The sequence below is a fragment of the Oncorhynchus clarkii genome, chromosome 12 (genome assembly GCF_045791955.1).
Source record: "Oncorhynchus clarkii lewisi isolate Uvic-CL-2024 chromosome 12, UVic_Ocla_1.0, whole genome shotgun sequence".
In the NCBI taxonomy this organism is placed as follows: domain Eukaryota; kingdom Metazoa; phylum Chordata; class Actinopteri; order Salmoniformes; family Salmonidae; genus Oncorhynchus; species Oncorhynchus clarkii.
This window is the reverse complement of record NC_092158.1, coordinates 82,010,951-82,036,905: the sequence shown is the minus strand read 5'-3', so window position 1 is coordinate 82,036,905 and position 25,955 is coordinate 82,010,951. Positions and strand designations below refer to the sequence as shown.

Below are 25,955 nucleotides of genomic sequence, written 5' to 3'. Positions count from 1 at the left end.
AAGAAGGTAGCAACTAGGGCCTGTAGGTCCTGCCTTGTTGATAGTGTTGTTAAGAAGGTAGAAGCTAGGGCCTGTAGAACCTGCCTTGTTGATAGTGTTGTTAAGAAGGTAGAAACTAGGGCCTGTAGGTCCTGCCTTGTTGATAGTGTTGTTAAGAAGGTAGAAACTAGGGCCTGTAGGACCTGCCTTGTTGATAGTGTTGTTAAGAAGGTAGAAGCTAGGGCCTGTAGAACCTGCCTTGTTGATAGTGTTGTTAAGAAGGTAGAAACTAGGGCCTGTAGGTCCTGCCTTGTTGATAGTGTTGTTAAGAAGGTAGAAGCTAGGGCCTGTAGGACCTGCCTTGTTGATAGTGTTGTTAAGAAGGTATAAACTAGGGCCTGTAGAACCTGCCTTGTTGATAGTGTTGTTAAGAAGGTAGAAGCTAGGGCCTGTATGTCTTGCCTTGTTGATAGTGTTGTTAAGAAGGTATAAACTAGGGCCTGTAGGTCCTGCCTTGTTGATAGTGTTGTTAAGAAGGTAGAAGCTAGGGCCTGTAGGTCCTGCCTTGTTGATAGTGTTGTTAAGAAGGTAGAAACTAGGGCCTGTAGGTCCTGCCTTGTTGATAGTGTTGTTAAGAAGGTAGAAACTAGGGCCTGTAGGACCTGCCTTGTTGATAGTGTTGTTAAGAAGGTAGAAACTAGGGCCTGTAGGTCTTGCCTTGTTGATAGTGTTGTTAAGAAGGTAGAAACTAGGGCCTGTAGGTCCTGCCTTGTTGATAGTGTTGTTAAGAAGGTAGAAACTAGGGCCTGTAGGTCCTGCCTTGTTGATAGTGTTGTTAAGAAGGTAGAAGCTAGGGCCTGTAGAACCTGCCTTGTTGATAGTGTTGTTAAGAAGGTAGAAACTAGGGCCTTTAGGTCCTGCCTTGTTGATAGTGTTGTTAAGAAGGTAGAAGCTAGGGCCTGTAGGACCTGCCTTGTTGATATTGTTGTTAAGAAGGTAGAAACTAGGGCCTGTAGGACCTGCCTTGTTGATAGTGTTGTTAAGAAGGTAGAAACTAGGGCCTGTAGGTCCTGCCTTGTTGATAGTGTTGTTAAGAAGGTAGAAACTAGGGCCTGTAGGACCTGCCTTGTTGATAGTGTTGTTAAGAAGGTAGAAACTAGGGCCTGTAGGTCCTGCCTTGTTGATAGTGTTGTTAAGAAGGTAGAAACTAGGGCCTGTAGGTCCTGCCTTGTTGATAGTGTTGTTAAGAAGGTAGAAGCTAGGGCCTGTTGAACCTGCCTTGTTGATAGTGTTGTTAAGAAGGTAGAAACTAGGGCCTGTAGGTCCTGCCTTGTTGATAGTGTTGTTAAGAAGGTAGAAGCTAGGGCCTGTAGGACCTGCCTTGTTGATAGTGTTGTTAAGAAGGTAGAAACTAGGGCCTGTAGGACCTGCCTTGTTGATAGTGTTGTTAAGAAGGTAGAAGCTAGGGCCTGTAGAACCTGCCTTGTTGATAGTGTTGTTAAGAAGGTAGAAACTAGGGCCTGTATGTCTTGCCTTGTTGATAGTGTTGTTAAGAAGGTAGAAACTAGGGCCTGTAGGTCCTGCCTTGTTGATAGTGTTGTTAAGAAGGTAGAAGCTAGGGCCTGTAGGTCCTGCCTTGTTGATAGTGTTGTTAAGAAGGTAGAAACTAGGGCCTGTAGGTCCTGCCTTGTTGATAGTGTTGTTAAGAAGGTAGAAACTAGGGCCTGTAGGACCTGCCTTGTTGATAGTGTTGTTAAGAAGGTAGAAACTAGGGCCTGTAGGTCTTGCCTTGTTGATAGTGTTGTTAAGAAGGTAGAAACTAGGGCCTGTAGGTCCTGCCTTGTTGATAGTGTTGTTAAGAAGGTAGAAACTAGGGCCTGTAGGTCCTGCCTTGTTGATAGTGTTGTTAAGAAGGTAGAAGCTAGGGCCTGTAGAACCTGCCTTGTTGATAGTGTTGTTAAGAAGGTAGAAACTAGGGCCTTTAGGTCCTGCCTTGTTGATAGTGTTGTTAAGAAGGTAGAAGCTAGGGCCTGTAGGACCTGCCTTGTTGATATTGTTGTTAAGAAGGTAGAAACTAGGGCCTGTAGGACCTGCCTTGTTGATAGTGTTGTTAAGAAGGTAGAAACTAGGGCCTGTAGGTCCTGCCTTGTTGATAGTGTTGTTAAGAAGGTAGAAACTAGGGCCTGTAGGACCTGCCTTGTTGATAGTGTTGTTAAGAAGGTAGAAACTAGGGCCTGTAGGTCCTGCCTTGTTGATAGTGTTGTTAAGAAGGTAGAAACTAGGGCCTGTAGGTCCTGCCTTGTTGATAGTGTTGTTAAGAAGGTAGAAGCTAGGGCCTGTTGAACCTGCCTTGTTGATAGTGTTGTTAAGAAGGTAGAAACTAGGGCCTGTAGGTCCTGCCTTGTTGATAGTGTTGTTAAGAAGGTAGAAGCTAGGGCCTGTAGGACCTGCCTTGTTGATAGTGTTGTTAAGAAGGTAGAAACTAGGGCCTGTAGGACCTGCCTTGTTGATAGTGTTGTTAAGAAGGTAGAAGCTAGGGCCTGTAGAACCTGCCTTGTTGATAGTGTTGTTAAGAAGGTAGAAACTAGGGCCTGTATGTCTTGCCTTGTTGATAGTGTTGTTAAGAAGGTAGAAACTAGGGCCTGTAGGTCCTGCCTTGTTGATAGTATTGTTAAGAAGGTAGAAACTAGGGCCTGTAGGACCTGCCTTGTTGATAGTGTTGTTAAGAAGGTAGAAACTAGGGCCTGTAGGTCTTGCCTTATTGATAGTGTTGTTAAGAAGGTAGAAACTAGGGCCTGTAGGTCCTGCCTTGTTGATAGTGTTGTTAAGAAGGTAGAAACTAGGGCCTGTAGGTCCTGCCTTGTTGATAGTGTTCTTAAGAAGGTAGAAGCTAGGGCCTGTAGAACCTGCCTTGTTGATAGTGTTGTTAAGAAGGTAGAAACTAGGGCCTGTAGGTCCTGCCTTGTTGATAGTGTTGTTAAGAAGGTAGAAGCTAGGGCCTGTAGGACCTGCCTTGTTGATAGTGTTGTTAAGAAGGTAGAAACTAGGGCCTGTAGGACCTGCCTTGTTGATAGTGTTGTTAAGAAGGTAGAAGCTAGGGCCTGTAGAACCTGCCTTGTTGATAGTGTTGTTAAGAAGGTAGAAACTAGGGCCTGTAGGTCCTGCCCTGTTGATAGTGTTGTTAAGAAGGTAGAAACTAGGGCCTGTAGGTCCTGCCTTGTTGATAGTGTTGTTAAGAAGGTAGAAGCTAGGGCCTGTTGAACCTGCCTTGTTGATAGTGTTGTTAAGAAGGTAGAAACTAGGGCCTGTAGGTCCTGCCTTGTTGATAGTGTTGTTAAGAAGGTAGAAGCTAGGGCCTGTAGGACCTGCCTTGTTGATAGTGTTGTTAAGAAGGTAGAAACTAGGGCCTGTAGGACCTGCCTTGTTGATAGTGTTGTTAAGAAGGTAGAAGCTAGGGCCTGTAGAACCTGCCTTGTTGATAGTGTTGTTAAGAAGGTAGAAACTAGGGCCTGTAGGTCCTGCCTTGTTGATAGTGTTGTTAAGAAGGTAGAAGCTAGGGCCTGTAGGACCTGCCTTGTTGATAGTGTTGTTAAGAAGGTATAAACTAGGGCCTGTAGAACCTGCCTTGTTGATAGTGTTGTTAAGAAGGTAGAAGCTAGGGCCTGTATGTCTTGCCTTGTTGATAGTGTTGTTAAGAAGGTATAAACTAGGGCCTGTAGGTCCTGCCTTGTTGATAGTGTTGTTAAGAAGGTAGAAGCTAGGGCCTGTAGGTCCTGCCTTGTTGATAGTGTTGTTAAGAAGGTAGAAACTAGGGCCTGTAGGTCCTGCCTTGTTGATAGTGTTGTTAAGAAGGTAGAAACTAGGGCCTGTAGGACCTGCCTTGTTGATAGTGTTGTTAAGAAGGTAGAAACTAGGGCCTGTAGGTCTTGCCTTGTTGATAGTGTTGTTAAGAAGGTAGAAACTAGGGCCTGTAGGTCCTGCCTTGTTGATAGTGTTGTTAAGAAGGTAGAAACTAGGGCCTGTAGGTCCTGCCTTGTTGATAGTGTTGTTAAGAAGGCAGAGCATCACTTTATTATAGACAGACTTCTCCCCATCTTAGCTACTACTGCATCAATATGTTTTGACCATGACAGTTTACAATCTAGGGATACTCCAAGCAGTTTAGTCATCTCAACTTGCTCAATTTCCATATTATTTATTACAATATTTAGTTGAAGTTTAGGGTTTAAGTGAGTGTTTTGTTCCAAATACAATGCATTTAGTTTTAGAAATATTTAGGGCTAACTTATTCCTTGCCACCCACTCTGAAACTAACTGAAGCTCTTTGTTGAGTGTTGCAGTCATTTCAGTAGCTGTAGTAGCTAATGTGTTGAGTGTTGAGTTATCCGCATACATAGACACTCTGGCTTTACTCAAAGTCAGTGGCATGTCGTTAGTAAAAATTGAAAACCCTGGGGAATTCCTGATTCTAACTGGATTATATTTGAGAGGCTTCCATTAAAGAACACCCTCTGTGTTCTGTTAGACCAGGAACTCTTTATCCACATTATAGCAGGGGGTGTAAAGCCATAACACATATCTTTTTTCCAGCAGCAGACTATGATCGATAATGTCAAAAGCTGCACTGAAGTCTAATAAGACAGCCCCCACAATATTTTTATCAATATTTTATTTTCATCAATTTCTCTCAGCCAGTCATCAGTCATTTGTGTAAGTGCTGTGCGTGTTGAGTGTCCTTCCCTATAAGCATGCTGAAATTCTGTTGTCATGTAGATCAGATCCTTATTCCAAGTGGCCCCTGCTCTCTGTGTGTCTAGCTGCTGCTGGAGCATCTGGAGTGCCTGGTGTCTCGTCATGAGCGCAGTCTGAGGATGACAGTGGTGAAGAGGCAGGCCCAGTCTCCTGCCGGGGTCTCCAGCGAGGTGGAGGTCCTCAAGGCCCTCAAGTCCCTGTTCGAACACCACAAAGCCCTGGACGAGAAGGTGTGTGTGTGTGTGTGTGTGTGTGTGTGTGTGTGTGTGTGTGTGTGTGTGTGTGTGTGTGTGTGTGTGTGTGTGTGTGTGTGTGTGTGTGTGTGTGTGTGTGTGTGTGTGTGTGTGTGTGTGTGTGTGTGTGTGTGTGGTAAAGGGCTGGACAAGAAGGTCAGTCTGGGTGCTAAATGGAGGAGTGAGTGGGCTGGCTCCACTCCCACTCTCTTTCTTCCGTTCCACTATCTCGTCTTTCTCTCCCCCTCTGTCTGTCTGGGACCTTCTTAGGTTCGAGAGAGGTTACGTGTGGCTCTGGAGCGAGTGACTGTTTTAGAGGAAGAGCTGGAGTCTTCCTCAAATGAGGTGAGTTATCCTCCTCTGCTCGTTCTCCTTTTCCTCTGTCCGCAGATAAAGCATATTTTCTAAACCTTCCTGTTCTCCATCTCTACCTAGTGCCATTCTTTACGAGACCAAATCAAAAGACGCCAACAAGGCTTAGAAAATGGGAAAGAGGTGAGGGGATTTATGCTGTATTGGCTGAAGTAAATGTTGAAGTATTAGTGTCTCATGTGCTGCATAGTTTGCTTGGAGTTTAAGGAGTCGCATCACATTTCCATCTTTACATGATCTTGTCTTTCCCTTGTCGTTTTCCTCTCCTTCTTCCTCTCACAGCGGCTGCCCAATGGACCCTCCTCCATCCTGGAGGATGGAGAGATTGACAGAGAGAGACAGAGAGAAACAGAGATAGAGCGGCAGAGAGCAGAGCTGGCCCAGCTGAAAGAAAGACTGGCCCTCATGTGCAGACAGGTGAGTGACAAATAGAGATAACTAACAGTTTGAGTCATGCATACACCAGACATACATGTGTTATAAGGAATATGACTTTCATAGATGTGATACTGACCCAGAGGGTGGCTTCTTGTGTGTAACTATTATGTCACCCTCCAGGTTGGGGAGATCGAGGAACAGTTGACTGCAGCTAGGAGGGAGGTGACCAAGTCAGAGGAAGCCAATCAGAAACTGCAGAGAGATGTGAAGGAGGTGAGCTCTACTTCCCAATTGGTTGAAAATACATGTGTGTGTCAGCATCTCATTGCGCTAGAGAGAAATGTTTGTCTGTTTTCCCTACTCTATTAGCGAAATGTAACAGTTTCCTGTGGCAACAGAGCCATTTTCCTACTTGGCAGCAATAACTGCTACTGTACTGTACTGTATGTGTGAGACTTGCCCTATAGCCATGGCGACAGTATCACTAGTAAACAGGCAAGCGCGTGGATAGAAGCTGGCGTTGTCACTCACACAGCTGATTGGTGGCTTGGGACTGGGAGGAATTTTGGGGCAAGTGGTCCCAGAGCCACCCAGTCACCACACCCCCTACCTCCTCCTCCCTCCTCCTCTCCCTCCCATTCCTCCTCCTCCTTCTTCCCTCCTCCTTCTTCCCTCCTCCTCCTTCTTCCCTCCTCCTCTCCCCCCTCCTCTCCCCCTCCTCTCCCTCCTCCCCCCCTCCTCTCCCTCCCCCCCTCCTCCTCTCCCTCCCCCTCCTCTCCCCCCTCCTCTCCCCCTCCCCCCTCCTCTCCTCCCCCCCTCCTCCTCTCCCTCCTCCTCCCCCTCCTCTCCCCCTCCTCTTCCCCTCCTCTCCCCCCTCCTCTCCCTCCTCCCCTCCTCTCCCTCCCCCCTCATCCTCTCCCCCTCCTCCCCCCGTACTCCTCTCCCCCCCTCCTCTCCCTCCTCTCCCTCTTCCTCCTCCTCCTACCCCTCCTCCCCCCCTCCTCCTCTCCCTCCCCCCTCCTCTCCTTCCCCCCCTCCTCTCCCCCTCCCCCTCCTCCTCTCCCTCCCTCCCCCCTCCTCTCCTTCCCCCCCTCCTCTCCCCCTCCCCCTCCTCCTCTCCCCCCCTCCTCCTCTCCCCCCCTCCTCCTCTCCCTCCCCCTCCTCTCCCCCCTCCTCTCCCCCTCCCCCCTCCTCTCCCTCCCCCTCCTCTCCCCCCTCCTCTCCCTCTCCCCCCTCCTCTCCTCCCCCCCCTCCTCCTCTCCCTCCTCCTCCCCCTCCTCTCCCCCTCCTCTCCCCCCTCCTCTCCCTCCTCCCCTCCTCTCCCTCCCCCCTCATCCTCTCCCCCTCCTCCCCCCGTACTCTTCTCCCCCCCTCCTCTCCCTCCTCTCCCTCTTCCTCCTCCTCCTACCCCTCCTCCCCCCCTCCTCCTCTCCCTCCCCCTCCTCTCCCCCCTCCTCTCCCCCTCCCCCCTCCTCTCCTCCCCCCCCTCCTCCTCTCCCTCCTCCTCCCCCTCCTCTCCCCCTCCTCTCCCTCCTCCCCTCCTCTCCCTCCCCCCTCATCCTCTCCCCCTCCTCCCCCCGTACTCCTCTCCCCCCCTCCTCTCCCTCCTCTCCCTCTTCCTCCTCCTCCTACCCCTCCTCCCCCCCTCCTCCTCTCCCTCCCCCCTCCTCTCCTTCCCCCCCTCCTCTCCCCCTCCCCCTCCTCCTCTCCCTCCCCCCTCCTCTCCTTCCCCCCCTCCTCTCCCCCTCCCCCTCCTCCTCTCCCTCCCCCCTCCTCTCCCCCCCCCCCTATTCCTCTCCCCCCTCCTCTCCCCTTCCTCCCCCCGTCCTCCTCTCCCTCCTCTCCCTCTTCCTCCTCCTCCTACCCCTCCTCTCCCCCCTCCTCTCCCGCTCCCCTACTCCTCCAGGACTTGTGCAATAACATCTGTCACTTGGCAGCGGCGTGTTTCCTCTGTCAACAACTTCCTTCAACTAACCATTATCATACTTCAGCTACAGTTCTAGTGGTTTAGCCAGCAGCGCCAAGTCTTTTTGATCATGTCCGACTTTTATGTTTTTCTCTCTTTTCCACTGTCTGTCCCTCCCCCTTTCTCCTCTCTATCAGGCTCTTTGTCAGAGAGAGGACATGGAGGAGAGAATAACTACTTTAGAACGCAGGTAAATACAACTGTCTATCCACCCCCCCTGAATACACCAGGGAATGACTTTTGCCATAGGCAATTGTGTCTGTTGTGTTCAGTTGTACGACATTGCCTTCAAGATGTGTCTGCTGTATGTCATTGTGCTGTGTGCCTGCAGGTACCTAAGTGCCCAGAGGGAGGCGACGTCTCTCCACGACATTAAAGACAGGCTGGAGAATGACCTGGCCAGTAAAGACTCCCTCTACAGGCAGGTGGGTGAAGCGACCTGCTTTCTCCTGGTTGTTTCTGCTAGTGGAGAGGATTGGTAGTTTAGCAATGATAAAAGCTCTGCATTTTGCATTCAGGGTTAAGAATTATTTTTGTTACTGACTGTGAGGGTCAATTCCTTCTCCTCCTTCTCTTCCTCCTCATCTTACCTCTCCCTCTTCCTCCTCCTCGTCCTCCTCCACTCCTGCAGAGTGAGGAGAAGAACAGGCAGCTCCAGGAGCGTCTAGACGATGCCAAACAGAAGCTGCAGCAGACCCTGCAGAGGGCCGAGACGCTGCCTGAGATAGAGGCCCAGCTCGCCCAGAGAGTGGCTGCACTCAACAAGGTACACCACCTCCACTACCTGTGTGTGTGTGCGCGCGTGCATGTGTGAGTACATCCAAGCGTGCATTCGTGTGTAAAATTGACAGAACGCTCAAATCAAATAAATATCAAATCAAAATCTGAAATAAATCAATAGTTGCTACGAGCCCTGCATGATAATGGATGCTGCTTCATCACACTGTTCATCACACTGTTCACATTGTAGTTCAGCCTCAGGTGCAGAACATGTCAAGAGCTGTATGATAATTAATTGCTTGTATCATAAAACTGTAATTTATAACAAACATGATTTTCAAGGAGATGTAAATGTCTCAATCATCAGCATAACCCTAAAGAACCAATTATGTAGTACTTGTTGAGGCAAGATGCCTGAAATGTCACTCCAAATCATATTCATGTACACTGACATTAGTGGAGGCTCCTCAGAGGAGGAAGGGGAGCACCATCCTCCTCAGTGAATTTCATTTAAAAAAAAAATTGTAAAACATTTAAGTTATCCTTTTCAGATAAAACTATACTAAATATAATCACGTCACCAAAGAATTGATTAAAGCCCACTATTTTGCAATAACATCACTCGAAAATGTTTCTTAAACGGAAGCAAATGGAACAAAACGGGGATGAACATACCTGAATTTGTTCAATAGAAACTCTTGTTTGCAACTGTTGGACTAATGATTACACCCTATATCAGCTAGATGCGGGCCAGAGTGTGGAAGGCGGTATTGAATGTGTCACTGTCTGTCCATGTGTCACTGTCTGCCACCTCAACATTTTCTCTCGACCTGTGTGCACCTACGTTGTAAACTTTCATTCATAGGCTAAGTTGTAGAAACCTCATGAGTTTATAGGTCAAATTTGAGTATCCTGTAGTGGCCTAAACCTATCGTTGTTACTGGGTGAATGGAATATGAATGACAGTCATCCAATATGCTGTAATAGAAATAAGGCCATGCTCATGAAAAACTCAATCTTAAACAGCACTGACCGCCACTGTCTGACATCTGCAAACAGATCAGAAGTGAATGTGTATGCTAGAAAACATCCTACTGTGTTTGACTATGATCTGCACAGACAGGAGATCACTTAAATCAAACGTTTTACCCAACCCAAGGTTGCGCAGTCATAATTATGTTCTATCAACATTCTGACATGTTGCCTGTTTTGACTCCCCACCCTCCTCCTCTTGCATCACAGGCTGAGGAGCGTCATGGTAACTTTGAGGAGCGACTGCGACAGATGGAGGCGCAACTAGAGGAGAAGAATCAGGAGTTACAGAGGGTGAGTCATGCTCGCTCTCCCTTTTCCTTTTCTCCCTTCCACCCCCTCTCATACCATTCCTTTATCACTCTTTACTCTACAATGGCATACTAATTTTCTAAACCCTCTATTTGTCAGTCTGTATTCAGATCCCAATCTCCTTCTCTCTCACTCAGTCAAGCAGAAAGGTCGCTGTTAACTATCCGCCCACCCTCTGTCCTTCCATTTTTCTATTTTACTCTCTCCCTGCCTCAGGGCAAGGGAGGCACACAGAGTTTCCCAACTGGAGAGGCCTTGTCCAAGATTGAAACAGGATCAACAGTAGAAACAATAACAGACATGAAAATACCTCACTATTTAGCTCCCTAATCTCTCTCTTTTCTCTTTTCTCTTTCTCTTTCTCTTTCTCTTTCTCTCTCTCTCTCTCTCTCTCTCTCTCTCTCTCTCTCTCTCTCTCTCTCTCTCTCTCTCTCTCTCTCTCTCTCTCTCTCTCTCTCTCTCTCTCTCTCACCCTCTCTCTCTCTCTCTCTCTCTCTCCTTCTCTCCTTTCCCTAGGCGAGGCAGAGGGAGAGAATGAATGATGAACACAACAAGCGCCTGTCTGACACGGTGGACAAGCTGCTGTCTGAGTCTAACGAAAGGCTTCAGCTCCATCTCAAGGAGAGGATGGCTGCTCTGGAGGACAAGGTACTACTTACCGGCCCACTCACACCCTCTCCACACACACCTGAGTTCCCACTCAAAACAGTCAACACAATCGTCTTCATCCAGTTTCTATTCAAGACTGTTGTCACTTCAATATTAAACCCACTCTGGCTCTAAACAGCTACTCTGGAATACAGTTCGGACCTCATGGCATTGATAATGTGTAATTACAGATGTTGTTGTTATTCAGTAGACCTAATAAAGTTTTTTTTAATGGTGAACCTTTCAGAATGCTCTCTCTGAGGAACTTTCTAACATGAAGAAGATCCAGGACGACCTTCTAGCAAACAAGGTATATCAAGAGATAATTCCATTTTCACATACTATAATTAAATATTTCAATTGTATTAACTTATTCTCTCTTTCTTTCCCTGTTTCAGGACCAGCTGATAGCCGAGCTGGAGAGGATTCAGCTGGAGTTGGACCAGCTCAGACTGAGACCCGGCGGGTCCTGCTATTCCAGGTCTCTCTCCCTTCCTCAACACACCTCTTACACACCTCATACAGCTGCTGCCTATGAATGTGGCTGGCAGTATTGTAACCAAGTAGTATAAGTGGTTTGCAGTGTTATGTGCTTCCTATAACCTCTCTCTCCTACTCTCAGTATAGGTTCAGGTGTGGCCTGTACATATGGAGCAGAGAGGCTGGATGAATGTACATTCCAATTATCTCTCCCACTCACTGTCTATATCAGTCTATCTTTCTCTTCTCCCTCTCTCTCTGTTTCTCTCTCTCTGTTTCTCTGTTTCTCTCTCTCTCTCTCTCTCTCCCTCTCTCCCTCCCTACCGCTCTCAGGTCTCTCCCAGGCAGTGCTTTGGAGCTGAGGTACTCCCACGGGGGCGGCTCCCTCCCCACGGGCTCCACCGCTCACCTGGATCACTACGGTAACTCCAACACAGTGGCCGTGGTCAGGCGGACGCATCGCGGGCGCTGGAGCACAGCCCGGGAGGACACCAGCAAGGTCAGAGGTCACATGATCACATGATCACCTTTGACGTGTCTAATATTGATAATGATATAGTCACATTGATATAGTTGATATGGTCATAAGCATCACAACACAACAAACTGAGCCTTCTCTATGTGTATGTGTGTGTGCATGCTTGCATGTGTGTTTGTGCGTATGTGTATGTGTGCAGTACGGGGACTGGGACAGTGGGTCAGCGCTGCTGAGGACAGGGTTTGAGGGGGGTGTGGACCACGGTTGCTCTGACGATGAGGACGACAGAGAGACACTGTTTGGCTCGGAGCTGCTGTCTCCCAGCGGACAGACTGATGTCCAGACACTGGCCATCATGCTGCAGGAACAACTAGAGGCAATCAACAAGGAGATCAAGTAAGGAAGGTGGAGGAAGGGATGCAGGTAGCGAGAAGCTGTATTTGTGTACAAGCAGTTTAGGTCAAATGCAGGTGGAGAAGATTCATCCGAGGTTTCTTTTCATTTTCTCATTCAAGACCAACATTCATTGGTCTTCCGTCTGACATGCTCCTAAATCTCCTGTCTTTCCCTCTTCTCCCCTTTTCACTCTGTTTACCCTCTCTCTCTCCGACCTGTTTGTCTGTCTATCTCTCTCCCCCTCTCTGTCCCCCTCTCTGTCCCCCCTGTCAGGCTGATCCAGGAAGAGAAGGAGAGTACAGAGTTGCGGGCGGAGGAGATCGAGAGCAGGGTTAGCAGTGTGGCTCTGGACGGTTCCCCCATCCCACCCTCCTCCCTGGGGAGGGACAGTATGGGACGCGGCTTCATCCCTCAATCCCTCACCTCCTCCACCCTGGCCTCCCCTTCTCCCCCCAGTTCTGGGGTCTCCACCCCTCGCCTGTCCCACTCCCCTCACCGCGAGACAGATAGACAGGTACAGCTGCTCTGTCTGTGTATCTGTGTGGGTGTGTTGGGAATGTGTGAGTCTTTGTGTGTGTGTCAGTGGAGGCTGCTGAGGGGAGGACGGCTCATAATAATGTCTGGAACAGAGTGAATTAAATGGCATTAAACAAGCACATTTTTGATAACATATTTACAGTATTTCACTTTTTAATGTGTATAGTATTGCTTACTAGGTGTTGTTTAATACATGCTGTAACTACTTCCTCTTCAATTCAGGGTTTATTGGAAAAAGCTGTTCAAAACAGGACATTGTATTATCATTTCTTTGTACCCCCTGACGAAGGCCATGCAGCCGAAACGCGGCAGAGATTTAAAACTTTGTTTCCATTGAACATGCCATACAAATAAAGGCATTTTAATGAATTATATGAAGAGTGTCTTGGTCCTCTTTTTGATGACCCATTTACCCCTTTTACCAAAGAGCACCTTCTGTCTACCAAAATCTACTATTGTGTACCTGTACCCTTCCTCCTTTTTCCACATGAAAACCATGTTCGAAAGTATTTGATATCATTCCACTCATTCCGCTCCAGCCATTATCATAAGCTCATCCTCCCCAATTAAGGGCTCACCAACCTCCTGTGGTGTGTGTACATACGTGCGTACAGTATACATACTGTATAAGGCCTCTAAATGTGTTCCAACTTTACCCTCCAGAACAACAAAGAGGATGATCGGTCACTTGCCCTTCTTGACTCCACCCCTCCACCCACCCCCCGAGCGCTGCGACTTGACAGGATGACCCTCACCCACCCAGGGGCCATGATGGACGACCCCAGGGAATTCCGCAGGTATGACAGCCAATCATCATCGAGGAAACCCTGTAGTGCTCATATGGTTCGTTCCTTCCCTGTTTCTCTTATTCCATCTGTCTCTTCTGTCTCTCAGTCTGTCAGCAGACGGCAGCAGTTCCAACAGCAGTCAGGACTCTCTCCACAAAGCCAGTAAAAAGAAAAGCATCAAGTCTTCCATCGGCCGCCTTTTTGGGAAGAAGGAAAAGGGAAGGATGGGCCCGGCTGGGCGAGAGTCTGCCTCTCTGGGTGAGAGAGAATTGAAATTATACTCGAAAAGCGACATAGTCCATGACTTTAAATGTGTTTCAACTGCAACAGGTCAAAGTCCACCTGTTGTTGACACCCATATTTGTAGTCTTTGTAACCCATGACCCCCTGTGTCTCTCAGCCTCTACGCCTTCTGAGGACCTGGGTACTGGGGATTCTATGGGACTGACCAAGGGAAGCATGACAGGAACTGTTGACAACCGCCGCAGCAAAAGGAAGTGGGTCTCAGGGAATATCACCCTCCGATTCATTTCTCTCCTGAAGTCATTTCTCTTTCCACTCTCTGTTCCACTGCTTTTCTTCCACTCTTTCAGAAAGCACTTTTCGTTTTATGCTTATTTAACCTCTGTTTCCCCCGGTCTCTCTCTCCCAGACATGAGCTGCTGGAGGAGGCGTGTCGTCAGGGTCTTCCCTTTGCATCCTGGGATGGACCCACTGTGGTCTCCTGGCTAGAGGTAATCATAGATGTTTGATAGATAGATGGGAAACCTTTATAGCCATATAAACCCTCACGATCACTACATTCTAGCCAATCTGTTTCTTGCTCACCTCTTTCCCTCTCTACTCCAGCTGTGGGTAGGAATGCCAGCATGGTACGTGGCAGCCTGTCGTGCCAACGTGAAGAGTGGCGCCATCATGGCCAACCTGTCTGACACAGAGATCCAGAGGGAGATTGGCATCAGTAACCCCCTGCACCGCCTCAAACTGAGACTGGCCATCCAGGAGATGGTGTCCCTCACCAGCCCATCTGCCCCGGCCAGCAATCGCTCTGTTAGTAGTCTCACTAGTACACACTCACAGAACACAAACCATGTAGACACAATTATAGGGGTACACATGATACTATATTGATATACACACATATACGTACAGGTAACTGCCAAAATAAAGGAAACACCAACATAAAGTGTCTTAATAGGGCGTTGGGTCACCACGAGCCAGAACAGCTTCAATGCACCTTGACACAGTCTACAAGTGTCTTAATAGGGTGTTGAGCCACCACGAGCCAGAACAGCTTCAATGCACCTTGACACAGTCTACAAGTGTCTTAATAGGGTGTTGGGTCACCACGAGCCAGAACAGCTCCAATGCACCTTGACACAGTCTACAAGTGTCTTAATAGGGTGTTGGGTCACCACGAGCCAGAACAGCTTCAATGCACCTTGACATAGTCTACAAGTGTCTTAATAGGGTGTTGGGTCACCACGAGCCAGAACAGCTTCAATGCACCTTGACACAGTCTACAAGTGTCTTAATAGGGCGTTGGGTCACCACGAGCCAGAACAGCTTCAATGCACCTTGACATAGTCTACAAGTGTCTTAATAGGGCGTTGGGTCACCACGAGCCAGAACAGCTTCAATGCACCTTGACACAGTCTACAAGTGTCTTAATAGGGTGTTGGGTCACCACGAGCCAGAACAGCTCCAATGCACCTTGACACAGTCTACAAGTGTCTTAATAGGGTGTTGGGTCACCACGAGCCAGAACAGCTCCAATGCACCTTGACACAGTCTACAAGTGTCTTAATAGGGTGTTGGGTCACCACGAGCCAGAACAGCTTCAATGCACCTTGACACAGTCTACAAGTGTTTTAATAGGGTGTTGGGTCACCACGAGCCAGAACAGCTTCAATGCACCTTGACACAGTCTACAAGTGTCTTAATAGGGCGTTGGGTCACCACGAGCCAGAACAGCTTCAATGCACCTTGACACAGTCTACAAGTGTCTTAATAGGGCGTTGGGTCACAACGAGCCAGAGCAGCTCCAATGCACCTTGACACAGTCTACAAGTGTCTTAATAGGGTGTTGGGCCACCACGAGCCAGAACAGCTTCAATGCACCTTGACACAGTCTACAAGTGTCTTAATAGGGTGTTGGGTCACCACGAGCCAGAACAGCTTCAATGCACCGTGACACAGTCTACAAGTGTCTTAATAGGGTGTTGGGTCACCACGAGCCAGAACAGCTTCAATGCACCTTGACACAGTCTACAAGTGTCTTAATAGGGTGTTGGGTCACCACGAGCCAGAACAGCTTCAATGCGCCTTGACACAGTCTACAAGTGTCTTAATAGGGTGTTGGGCCACCACGAGCCAGAACAGCTCCAATGCACCTTGACACAGTCTACAAGTGTCTTAATAGGGTGTTGGGTCACCACGAGCCAGAACAGCTTCAATGCACCTTGACACAGTCTACAAGTGTCTTAATAGGGTGTTGGGTCACCACGAGCCAGAACAGCTTCAATGCACCTTGACACAGTCTACAAGTGTCTTAATAGGGCGTTGGGTCACCACGAGCCAGAACAGCTTCAATGCGCCTTGACACAGTCTACAAGTGTCTTAATAGGGCGTTGGGTCACCACGAGCCAGAACAGCTTCAATGCACCTTGACATAGTCTACAAGTGTCTTAATAGGGCGTTGGGTCACCACGAGCCAGAACAGCTTCAATGCACCTTGACATAGTCTACAAGTGTCTTAATAGGGCGTTGGGTCACCACGAGCCAGAACAGCTCCAATGCGCCTTGACACAGTCTACAAGTGTCTTAATAGGGCGTTGGGTCACCACGAGCCAGAACAGCTTCAATGCGCCTTGACACAGTCTACAAGTGTCTTAATAGGGCGTTGGGTCACCACGAGCCAGAACAGCTTCAATGCGCCTTGACACAGTCTACAAGTGTCTTAATAGGGCGTTGGGTCACCACGAGCCAGAACAGCTTCAATGCACCTTGACACAGTCTACAAGTGTCTTAATAGGGCGTTGGGTCACCACGAGCCAGAACAGCTTCAATGTGCCTTGACACAGTCTACAAGTGTCTTAATAGGGCGTTGGGTCACCACGAGCCAGAACAGCTTCAATGCACCTTGACATAGATTCTACAAGTGTCTTAATAGGGTGTTGGGTCACCACGAGCCAGAACAGCTTCAATGTGCCTTGACACAGTCTACAAGTGTCTTAATAGGGTGTTGGGTCACCACGAGCCAGAACAGCTTCAATGCACCTTGACATAGTCTACAAGTGTCTTAATAGGGCGTTGGGTCACCACGAGCCAGAACAGCTTCAATGCACCTTGACATAGTCTACAAGTGTCTTAATAGGGCGTTGGGTCACCACGAGCCAGAACAGCTCCAATGCGCCTTGACACAGTCTACAAGTGTCTTAATAGGGCGTTGGGTCACCACGAGCCAGAACAGCTTCAATGCGCCTTGACACAGTCTACAAGTGTCTTAATAGGGCGTTGGGTCACCACGAGCCAGAACAGCTTCAATGCGCCTTGACACAGTCTACAAGTGTCTTAATAGGGCGTTGGGTCACCACGAGCCAGAACAGCTTCAATGCACCTTGACACAGTCTACAAGTGTCTTAATAGGGCGTTGGGTCACCACGAGCCAGAACAGCTTCAATGTGCCTTGACACAGTCTACAAGTGTCTTAATAGGGCGTTGGGTCACCACGAGCCAGAACAGCTTCAATGCACCTTGACATAGATTCTACAAGTGTCTTAATAGGGTGTTGGGTCACCACGAGCCAGAACAGCTTCAATGTGCCTTGACACAGTCTACAAGTGTCTTAATAGGGTGTTGGGCCACCACGAGCCAGAACAGCTTCAATGCACCTTGACACAGTCTACAAGTGTCTTAATAGGGTGTTGGGTCACCACGAGCCAGAACAGCTTCAATGTGCCTTGACACAGTCTACAAGTGTCTTAATAGGGTGTTGGGTCACCACGAGCCAGAACAGCTTCAATGTACCTTGACACAGTCTACAAGTGTCTGGAACTCTATTGGAGAGATGTGACACCATTCTTCTATGAGAAATTCCATTATTTTGTGTTTTTTTGATGATGGTGGAAAACGCTGTTTCAGGCACCACTCCAGAATCTTCCATATGTGTTCAATTGGGTTGAGATCTGGTGACTGAGACGGCCATGGCATATGGTTTACATCGTTTTCATGCTCATCAAACTATTCAGTGACCACTCGTGCCCGGTGGATGGGTGCATTGTCATCCTATAGCAATGGTAGCCAAAATAATGGCCTGCCCAACATTTTTATACATGACCCTAAGCATGATGGGATGGTGATTGCTTAATTAACTCAGGAACCACACCTGTGTGGTAACACCTGCTTTCAATATACTTTGTGTCCCTCATTTACTGAAGTAGTTCCATTATTTTGGCAGTTACCTGTATATGCACATTTACATTATGTGCAGAGATTAACATAACAATTTTACATGCATTCACAGCAGACTCATCAACACACAAACATTTGAGTTTTTCTGACGATCATGCTTTCTTTCTCTCCTGTCTTGTGACCACAGTCGACCAGTAACGTGTGGATGACCCATGCTGAAATGGAGTCGTTAAACGCAGCCACCAAACCGGTAAGTATGTCCTGTTATGTTAATGTCTCAACATTTTCGAGACATTTAACACTGACAATCATCTAACATTGACGTATATCAAAGGAGGTTGGTGGCACCTTAATTGAGGAGGACGGGCTCATAGTAATGGCTGGAAGGGAAGGAGTGGAATGGTATCGAACATATCAAACACATGTTTCCAGGTGTAGGATGCCATTCCATTCACTCCATTCCAGACATTATTATGAGACGTCCTCCCCTCAGCAGCCTTCTGTGATCTACAGTGCAACCGGAAAGTATTCAGACCCCTTCACTTTTTCCACATTTTGTTAAATTACAACCTTATTCTAAAATGGATTAAATTATTATTTTTCCTCATCAATCTACACACAATACCCCATAATGGCAATCGAAAACAAGCTATTAGAAATGTTTGTAAATGTATTAAAAATAAAAAACTGAAACACCTTATTTACAAAAGTATTCAGACCCTTTGCCATGACACTTGAAATTGAGCTCAGGTGCATCCTGTTTCCATTGATCATCCTTGAGATGTTTCTACAACTTGATTGGAGTCCACCTGTGGTAAATTTAAATTGATTGGACATGATTTGGAAGGGCACACCTGTCTATATAAGGTCCCACATTTGACAGTGCATGTCAGAGCAAAAACCAAGCCATGAGGTCGAAGGAATTGTCTGTAGAGCTCCAAGACAGGATTGTGTCGAGGCACAGATCTGGGGAAGGGTACCAAAACATTCTTGCGGCATTGAAGGTCCCCAAGACCACAGTGGCCTCCATCATTATTAAATGGAAGAAGTTTGGAACTACCAAGACTCTTCCTAGAGTTGGCTGCCCGGCCAAACTGAGCAATGGTCACTCTGACAGAGCTCCAGAGTTCCTCTGTGGAGATGGGAGAATCTTCCAGAAGGGCAACCATCTCTGCAGCACTCCACCAATCAGGCCTTTATGGTAGATTGGCCAGACGGAAGCCACTCCTCAGTAAAATGCACATGACAGCCCGCTTGGAGTTTGCCAAAAGGCACTTAAAGGACTTTCAGACCATGAGAAACAAGATTCTCTGGTCTGATGAAACCAAGATTGAACTCTTTGGCCTGAATGCCAAGCATCACGTCTAGAAGAAACCTGGCACCATCCCTACTGTGAAGCATGGTGGTGGCAGCATCATGCTGTGGGGATGTTTTTCAGCAGCAGGGACTGGGAGACTAGTCAGGATCGAGGGAAAGATGAACAAAGTACAGAGAGATCCTTGATGAAGACCTGCACCAGAGCGCTCAGGACATCAGACTGGGGCGAAGGTTCACCTTTTAACAGGATAACAACCCTAAGCACACAGCCAAGACAATGCTGGAGTGGCTTTGGGACAAGTCTCTGAATGTCTTTGAGTGGCCCAGCCAGAGAAGAATGTGAGAAATTCCCCAAATACAGGTGTGCCAAGCTTGTAGAGTCATATCCATGAAGACTTGAGGCTGTAATCGCTGCCAAAAGTGTCTGAATACGTATGTAAATGTGATATTTCAGTTTTTTCTTTGTAATAGATTTGCAAACATTTCTAAAAACCCATTTTGATTTGTCATTATGGGGTACTGTGTGTAGATTGATGAGGAAAAAAAAACATTTTAATACATTTTAGAATAACTCTGTAACATAACAAAATGTGGAAAAGGTCAAGGGGTCTGACTACTTTCCCGAATGCACTGTAAATATATATTGCTCTACAGTTATAACTTACACTGCTCAGTTAGGAGTTAAACTCTTTCTCTCTCTCCCTCTGACCCTCCTTCTCTCTCTCTCTCTCTCTCGCTCTCTCTCTCTCTCTCTCTCTCTCTCTCTCTCTCTCTTTCTGAGTTTGTGGGACTACTAGGTCTTGGTGTTGAGCATCTTCTTCTCTCCCTCTAGTTTCTGTTTCAGTGTAAACTGCTTCACACTAATGACCCGTTCACTAAACTGCTTCACACTAATGACCCGTTCACTAACACACTGTTCCTCCCTTTGTCTTCTCCTTCCTGTTTACTCTCTTCTCCCCTCCTCCCTCTGCTTTTCCTCCATCCATCTGTCTTGCCTGCTCCCCCTATCCTGCTCTGCCTCTGTTCTCTTGCTCTTTCTGCCCATGTCTCTCTCTCTCCTGTCCATCTGCTGCATCTAAGGAGCTGAAAGAGATTAGCTGGGATCAGGTAAGGAATGGAAGCACTGTATTAAATGGCATCAGCATATAACACACTAATTACACTATTGTATGTGGCCATTGAAAAACAAATGATTCATACAGAAAAGTACTATAAGTAATAATCAAACTACAACTGAAACAAATGAGACACTAGTGAAGGAGTCATTTTCTGCATCTCAGATCCTGGCCTATGGGGATATGAACCATGAGTGGGTGGGTAATGACTGGCTGCCCAGCCTGGGTCTGCCCCAGTACCGCTCCTACTTCATGGAGTCCCTGGTGGATGCCCGCATGCTGGACCACCTGACCAAGAAGGAGCTGAGGGGACAGCTTAAAATGGTGGACAGCTTCCATAGGTACGTATGGCCTGCTCTCGGCTGTCTGTCTCTCGCTCTTTCTCTTTCTGTTGCTGTTATTAACCTCGGCACCTGGGTGGGGAGGCGTTTTTCTGCCTCGAGGGGGTGGTGAAAAGCAAATAGACAAAATTCCAGTTTCTGCAAATGAACAATGAATTCTTCTTCTGCAACTGTTTCCCACTCCCACTTCACCCACTGCCTTTCCTTTTCTGTCCGTCATTCTTTCTCTCCCTCTGTTGACACTCTAGCTCTCTCTCTGGTGTGTGACTGTGTGTGTTCGTGGCATGGGAAACATGCAGGTGTTAAAGGATATGTTGAAAGATTTCCTGCTGTTGTGACACTCTCAATCTGCAGGTGTGTCTTCAGGCCTTCTCCGGGTCAAAGACACCAGAGTGCTCTAATACTTTCTCTGAGTACAGGTGAGAGTCAGTCGCCATGCCCTCTATTAACCGCCTGACCTTTTGACCTCTCTTGACCTTTCTCAGGGTTAGTTTGCATTATGGCATAATGTGTCTGAAGCGCTTGAACTACGACCGCAAAGAGCTAGAGAGGAGGAGAGAAGACAGCCAGCACCAGAACAAAGGTGTGTTCTTCCTCTCTGACATTAAATCCTTTGTTCCAATTTAGTGCTTCTCATCCAACCATCCATCCAACCAATCCTCCATTCAGTAACAATCAAAGCCTCGATTGATGGTTAGTAGAAGGTGTTTCACTGCTTGGCTTGAGCAAAAGTCTGCACCCACATTGGCCCTGTCAGTGTAAGATCCAGTCACCCTGTGGGTTTCTTTGAGTGAGAATCAGGTGTTCTGATATTTTCTGACAGATGTCTTCGTCCCACTACCCCTCTGCGTAGATGTGATGGTGTGGTCCAACGAGCGTGTGATGTGCTGGGTGCAGAACATCGGGCTGAAGGAGTACGCTGACAACCTGACAGAGAGCGGGGTCCATGGGGCCCTCCTGGCTCTGGACGACACCTTCGACTACACAGACTTGGCCCTGCTGCTGCAGATACCCAATCAGAACACACAGGTACTCACCCATCTAACCAATCAGAACACACAGGTACTCACCCATCTAACCAATCAGAACCCCAAGGTACTCACCCATCTAACCAATCAGAATACACAGGCATGCACAAGTCTCACCCCACCCACTAATCAGAAGTGATTAAATGCCTTCCCCTGATTAAGATGTTGCATGCAACAACCAATGGTTGTCTGCCACGTCATCGACTGTGTCTTCGGGACCAGATTGCTATAACATATGATGTGGGTAGCAGATACTTCAAAATAAAAGTTTATTGGTCACGCACACAGATTTGCAGATGTTATCGCAGGTGCAACGAAATGCTTTTCACACTTCAAATACCTATCCAGGCATTGTAATATATGTCATGCGTCAGCAACGCCTGGACAGAGAAACGCGGCCATGAACTGGATTCTTACTGCACCTGTATCTCAGTAACAGTGTCCCCAGGCTAACTGCTGGCTGGTGGATGACAGCTGTATCTCAGTAACATCGTCCCCAGGCTAACTGCTGGCTGGTGGATGACAGTTGTACCTAACATCGTCCCCAGGCTAAGGATAACAGTTGTATCTCAGTAACAGTGTCCCCAGGCTAACTGCTGGCTGGTGGATGACAGCGTAACAGCGTCCCCAGGTTAACTGCTGGCTGGTGGATGACAGTTGTATCTCAGTAACAGTGTCCCCAGGCTAACTGCTGGCTGGTGGATGACAGTTGTATCTCAGTAACAGTGTCCCCAGGCTAACTGCTGGCTGGTGGATGACAGTTGTATCTCAGTAACAGTGTCCCCAGGCTAACTGCTGGCTGGTGGATGACAGTTGTATCTCAGTAACAATGTCCCAAGGCTAACTGCTGGCTGGTGGATGACAGTTGTATCTCAGTAACATCATCCCCAGGCTAACTGCTGTCTGGTGGATGACAGCTGTATCTCAGTAACAGCGTCCCTAGGCTAACTGCTGGCTGGTCAATGACAGCTGTATCTCAGTAACAGTGTCCCCAGGCTAACTGCTGTCTCGTGGATGACAGTTCTATCTCAGTAACAGTGTCCCCAGGCTAACTGCAGGCTGGTGGATGACAGTTGTATCTTAGTAACAATGTCCCCAGGCTAACTGCTGGCTGGTGGATGACAGTTGTATCTCAGTAACAATGTCCCCAGGCTAACTGCTGGCTGGTGGATGACAGTTCTATCTCAGTAACAGCGTCCCCAGGCTAACTGCTGGCTGGTGGATGACAGTTGTTTCTCAGTAACAGCGTCCCCAGGCTGACTGCAGGCTGCTGGCTGGTGGATGACAGCTGTATAACAGCGTCCCCAGGCTAACTGCTGGCTGGTGGATGACAACAGCGTCCCCAGGCTAACTGCTGGCTGGTGGATGACATCTGATATCTCAGTAACAGCTTGACCCAGTAACAGGCTAACTGCTGACAGCTTGTAGGCTAACTGCTGGCTGGTGGATGACAAAGTTGTATCATCCCCAGTGGCTGGTGGATAACAATGTCCCCAGTGGCTGGTTTGATGACAGTTGTATCTCATCCCCAGTGGCTGGTGGATAACATCGTCCCCTAAGGCTAACGGCTGGCTGGTAGATGACAGTTGTATCTTCCCCAGGCTAACTGCTGGCTTGTAGATTAAAGTTGTACAGCGTCCAGTGGCTGGTTTGATGACAGGCTAACAGCTGGCTGGTAGATGACAGTTGTATCTCAGTAACATCTTCCCCAGTAGCTGGTAGATGACAGGTGTATCTCAGTAACATCGTCCCCAGTGGCTGGTGGATGACAGTTGTATATCAGGCATGCAGGTGAAACTGACAGTAGTGTATATCAAATGAAGTGACTAGCCTGATTCTAATCTGCACTCCCTCCTCTCACATCTCTCCTCTAGGCCAGACAACTCCTAGAGAAGGAATACAACTCCCTCATCTCTATGGGAACAGAGAGAAGACCAGATGAGGTATTAAAGAACACAGTAGGCTTAGTTCAGAGACTATGTGAAGACTGCATTTTCCACCTCATACAAGTCATTCTTTCTAACTTGACAGTTTGACAATGTTGACAGACATAACCTTTTTTTCTATATTTCTCTCTCTCTTTCTCTCTCCCCTCCCCCTCTTTTTTTCTCCCCATTTCCCCCCTTCTCTCTACCCCCCCTCCATTAGGATGGGACTAAGACGTTTACCCGCTCCCCTTCCTGGAGGAAGATGTTCAGGGAGAAGGACCTTAGGGGGGTGACCTCGGACTCATCGGAGAACCTGCCTGCTAACTTCCGTGCCTCCGCCATCTCCACACCCTCCGTGACCCTGAGAAAGGTTCAGAGTGACGGTGAGAAGGATGACCTCTCCCCCTAACCTCTGACCCTTCCCTTTGGCCACGCTCTCAGATCCCTATTTGTTCCGCTTCTTACACCTCCAGGGCTGTTCTTCTGTTATCACTCAGAAGGTCACGCTTTGGACAATTTATGACCCCTTAAAACCCTGGATAACACATATTTACTATGGGCTAGTCATACTGATTTATTCATCGAGAAAAACTACTGACTTTGTCTTGAAGCAGGTTGCATGTTACATTAGAGAAGAAGTGTAAGACCAGTGTCACATGCGAGTATGTTCAGATGTACCCCATTCATAGAAGCTTACTAACGATTGATGATAGTATTTTCTGTCTGGGGAAGTTTTGTTAAAAGCCCTGACGCTTGCTCTAAATGTTAACACACATCGCTTGCGGTAGTTTTGGAAACATAAGGAACCTGTCTTTCATATCAGCGAGAAATCATTTTCTAAAAACAAAAGGTTCAATTACTACACACATTTATAGGGTTCCCACACGGCCATATTTCCAATGTTACAGCGCTTGACAGAGAAGACTGAGTAGACTACCTGTGCTAATTAGCATTCGGCGTCTCTGAACAACTGTGTGTAAAAGGAAGACGGACGCCACAAATGTGTTGTCACTGAAAGATACTGTCGGCTCAACTGTTTTAAAACCAGTTAAAATAGTCTACAGTAAGTGTATATTTTGCCTTTGTGAAATTATTTTGATGTGACATGAAAGTAGAGGGCGTTTCTAAAATCTTATCACAATTGAGAGTCGAATCACGTTTAGATGAAGTATTTTGCCTATAAACAGAACATGTAAGGTCCTAGGACTATAAGGAGTAACATTAGGCTCCTTCAGTCCATTATTGGGCTTGTTCCAACACTGATGGCATTAGCTTGGATATTCATATGCAGAACCTCCAGTGGCTCGTTCCTACAGGACACAGCAGGTTCAGAGGGCAAGGCTACCACAAATTCCCCCTCCCATACCTTTATAATAGTACATCATGGAAAAGTTCAATGCTATTTAGTTGTTATTTTGATGTTTCTCTCTCCTTCTCGCTTAGTGAACTCTGGGCCTCGCAGTGAGGTAGCCTCAGTCAGGACATACTCTTGCTGAAGGACACGGAGGTGAGAAGCCCTCAATCAACACATTAAACACATGTAGTAGCTAGTTAGAGTTTTCTCATGGTTTGATTTGCAACAAAACCTTCAGGCATGCCAGATAGCTTGCATGTGTGCATATTGAAGTGGTTTGACTTGTTTTCAAGCTACATTGTTTGTTGTGGTGCTGTGTTCTGAGCTTTGGTTATATCATTGTTTGTGGGTGAGGTCTTTAGCGGTGGGCTTGGTTCATTGGTTGATGGGGATTTGGTTTGAGTGAAGTCAGGAGGACTGTAGTGTGCGTGAGAGTAATCCTGTGTTTCTCCTCAGGGCCATGGTGACTGGATCACGGCTGGACTGCCCTCCTCTTATTCATTCACAGGAGGGGAAATCAGCAGAGAAGCAATGAATATATACATTTATTAAATATAAATCTATTGGTCTGACCATTCTGCAATAACAGAGATAATGAAGAAATGACGGAGATGGAGAAACAACAAAGGGAAAAGAACATGAAGAATGTATGACATATTGACAGGATATATACTGTACGTACATGGATAGAGGGGTAGGATGAGGCAGGACGACTGTTTTATCTCTCTCTTTGTTCTGTCTCAATATGTGATTGTGCGATGTGGAGTTGTGTGCTGAGGAGGAGGAGACTGATATCCAATGTCACACATTGTGGCTCTCTATCTGTTAGCTTCTATGGTGCTGTCAGGGGTTCTCCTAAGTTGGTTAGAGTGCTGCAGTAAAACCATGTCCCCATTCAGGCCGCCATCTTGGCTCCAGCCACATCAGAGCGGCAGCAAGCCGCTCCTCTACTCATGGTTTGTCCATTGGCACCTTGAAAGCTGAGAGGCTCTAGTGTAATCTCTTTTGAATGGAATCTATTGTGGAGATCAAAGGCCGGGCCACAGCAGCTACGATACGATAGGGTGGGGGGCCACAGCAGCAAGGATACGATGGGATGGGGGGGCCACAGCAGCAAGGATGGGATGGGGGGCCACAGCAGCTACGATACGATAGGGTGGGGGGCCACAGCAGCTACGATACGATAGGTTGGGGGGCCACAGCATCAAGGATACGATGGGATGGGGGGCCAGAGCAGCTACGATACGATAGGGTGGGGGGCCACAGCAGCAAGGATACGATGGGATGGGGGGCCACAGCAGCGGGGATACGATGGGATGGGGGGCCACAGCAGCTACGATACGATAGGGTGGGGGGCCACAGCAGCAAGGATACGATGGGATGGGGGG

General features: G+C 47.7%; 1 protein-coding gene across 1 annotated transcript in view; it reads left to right on the top strand.

Moving 5' to 3' along the window:
• Nucleotides 1-24,709, top strand: part of LOC139422309 (liprin-alpha-3-like) — a 43,699-nt gene extending 18,990 nt beyond the window's left edge. The window contains exons 3-30 of the mRNA XM_071173504.1: nt 4,797-4,961; nt 5,235-5,309; nt 5,400-5,459; nt 5,619-5,753; nt 5,895-5,987; nt 7,818-7,870; nt 8,012-8,105; nt 8,312-8,446; nt 9,643-9,726; nt 10,261-10,392; nt 10,640-10,702; nt 10,791-10,873; nt 11,206-11,371; nt 11,550-11,746; nt 12,020-12,260; nt 12,947-13,080; nt 13,178-13,329; nt 13,472-13,568; nt 13,724-13,805; nt 13,921-14,121; nt 17,672-17,734; nt 19,882-19,908; nt 20,082-20,257; nt 20,743-20,840; nt 21,111-21,286; nt 23,160-23,228; nt 23,434-23,596; nt 24,657-24,709. Coding sequence (XP_071029605.1) covers nt 4,797-4,961; nt 5,235-5,309; nt 5,400-5,459; nt 5,619-5,753; nt 5,895-5,987; nt 7,818-7,870; nt 8,012-8,105; nt 8,312-8,446; nt 9,643-9,726; nt 10,261-10,392; nt 10,640-10,702; nt 10,791-10,873; nt 11,206-11,371; nt 11,550-11,746; nt 12,020-12,260; nt 12,947-13,080; nt 13,178-13,329; nt 13,472-13,568; nt 13,724-13,805; nt 13,921-14,121; nt 17,672-17,734; nt 19,882-19,908; nt 20,082-20,257; nt 20,743-20,840; nt 21,111-21,286; nt 23,160-23,228; nt 23,434-23,596; nt 24,657-24,709 — 3,267 coding nt within the window. The remainder of the gene's footprint in view (nt 1-4,796; nt 4,962-5,234; nt 5,310-5,399; nt 5,460-5,618; nt 5,754-5,894; nt 5,988-7,817; nt 7,871-8,011; nt 8,106-8,311; nt 8,447-9,642; nt 9,727-10,260; nt 10,393-10,639; nt 10,703-10,790; nt 10,874-11,205; nt 11,372-11,549; nt 11,747-12,019; nt 12,261-12,946; nt 13,081-13,177; nt 13,330-13,471; nt 13,569-13,723; nt 13,806-13,920; nt 14,122-17,671; nt 17,735-19,881; nt 19,909-20,081; nt 20,258-20,742; nt 20,841-21,110; nt 21,287-23,159; nt 23,229-23,433; nt 23,597-24,656) is intronic.
• Nucleotides 24,710-25,955: the final 1,246 nt, after the last annotated feature.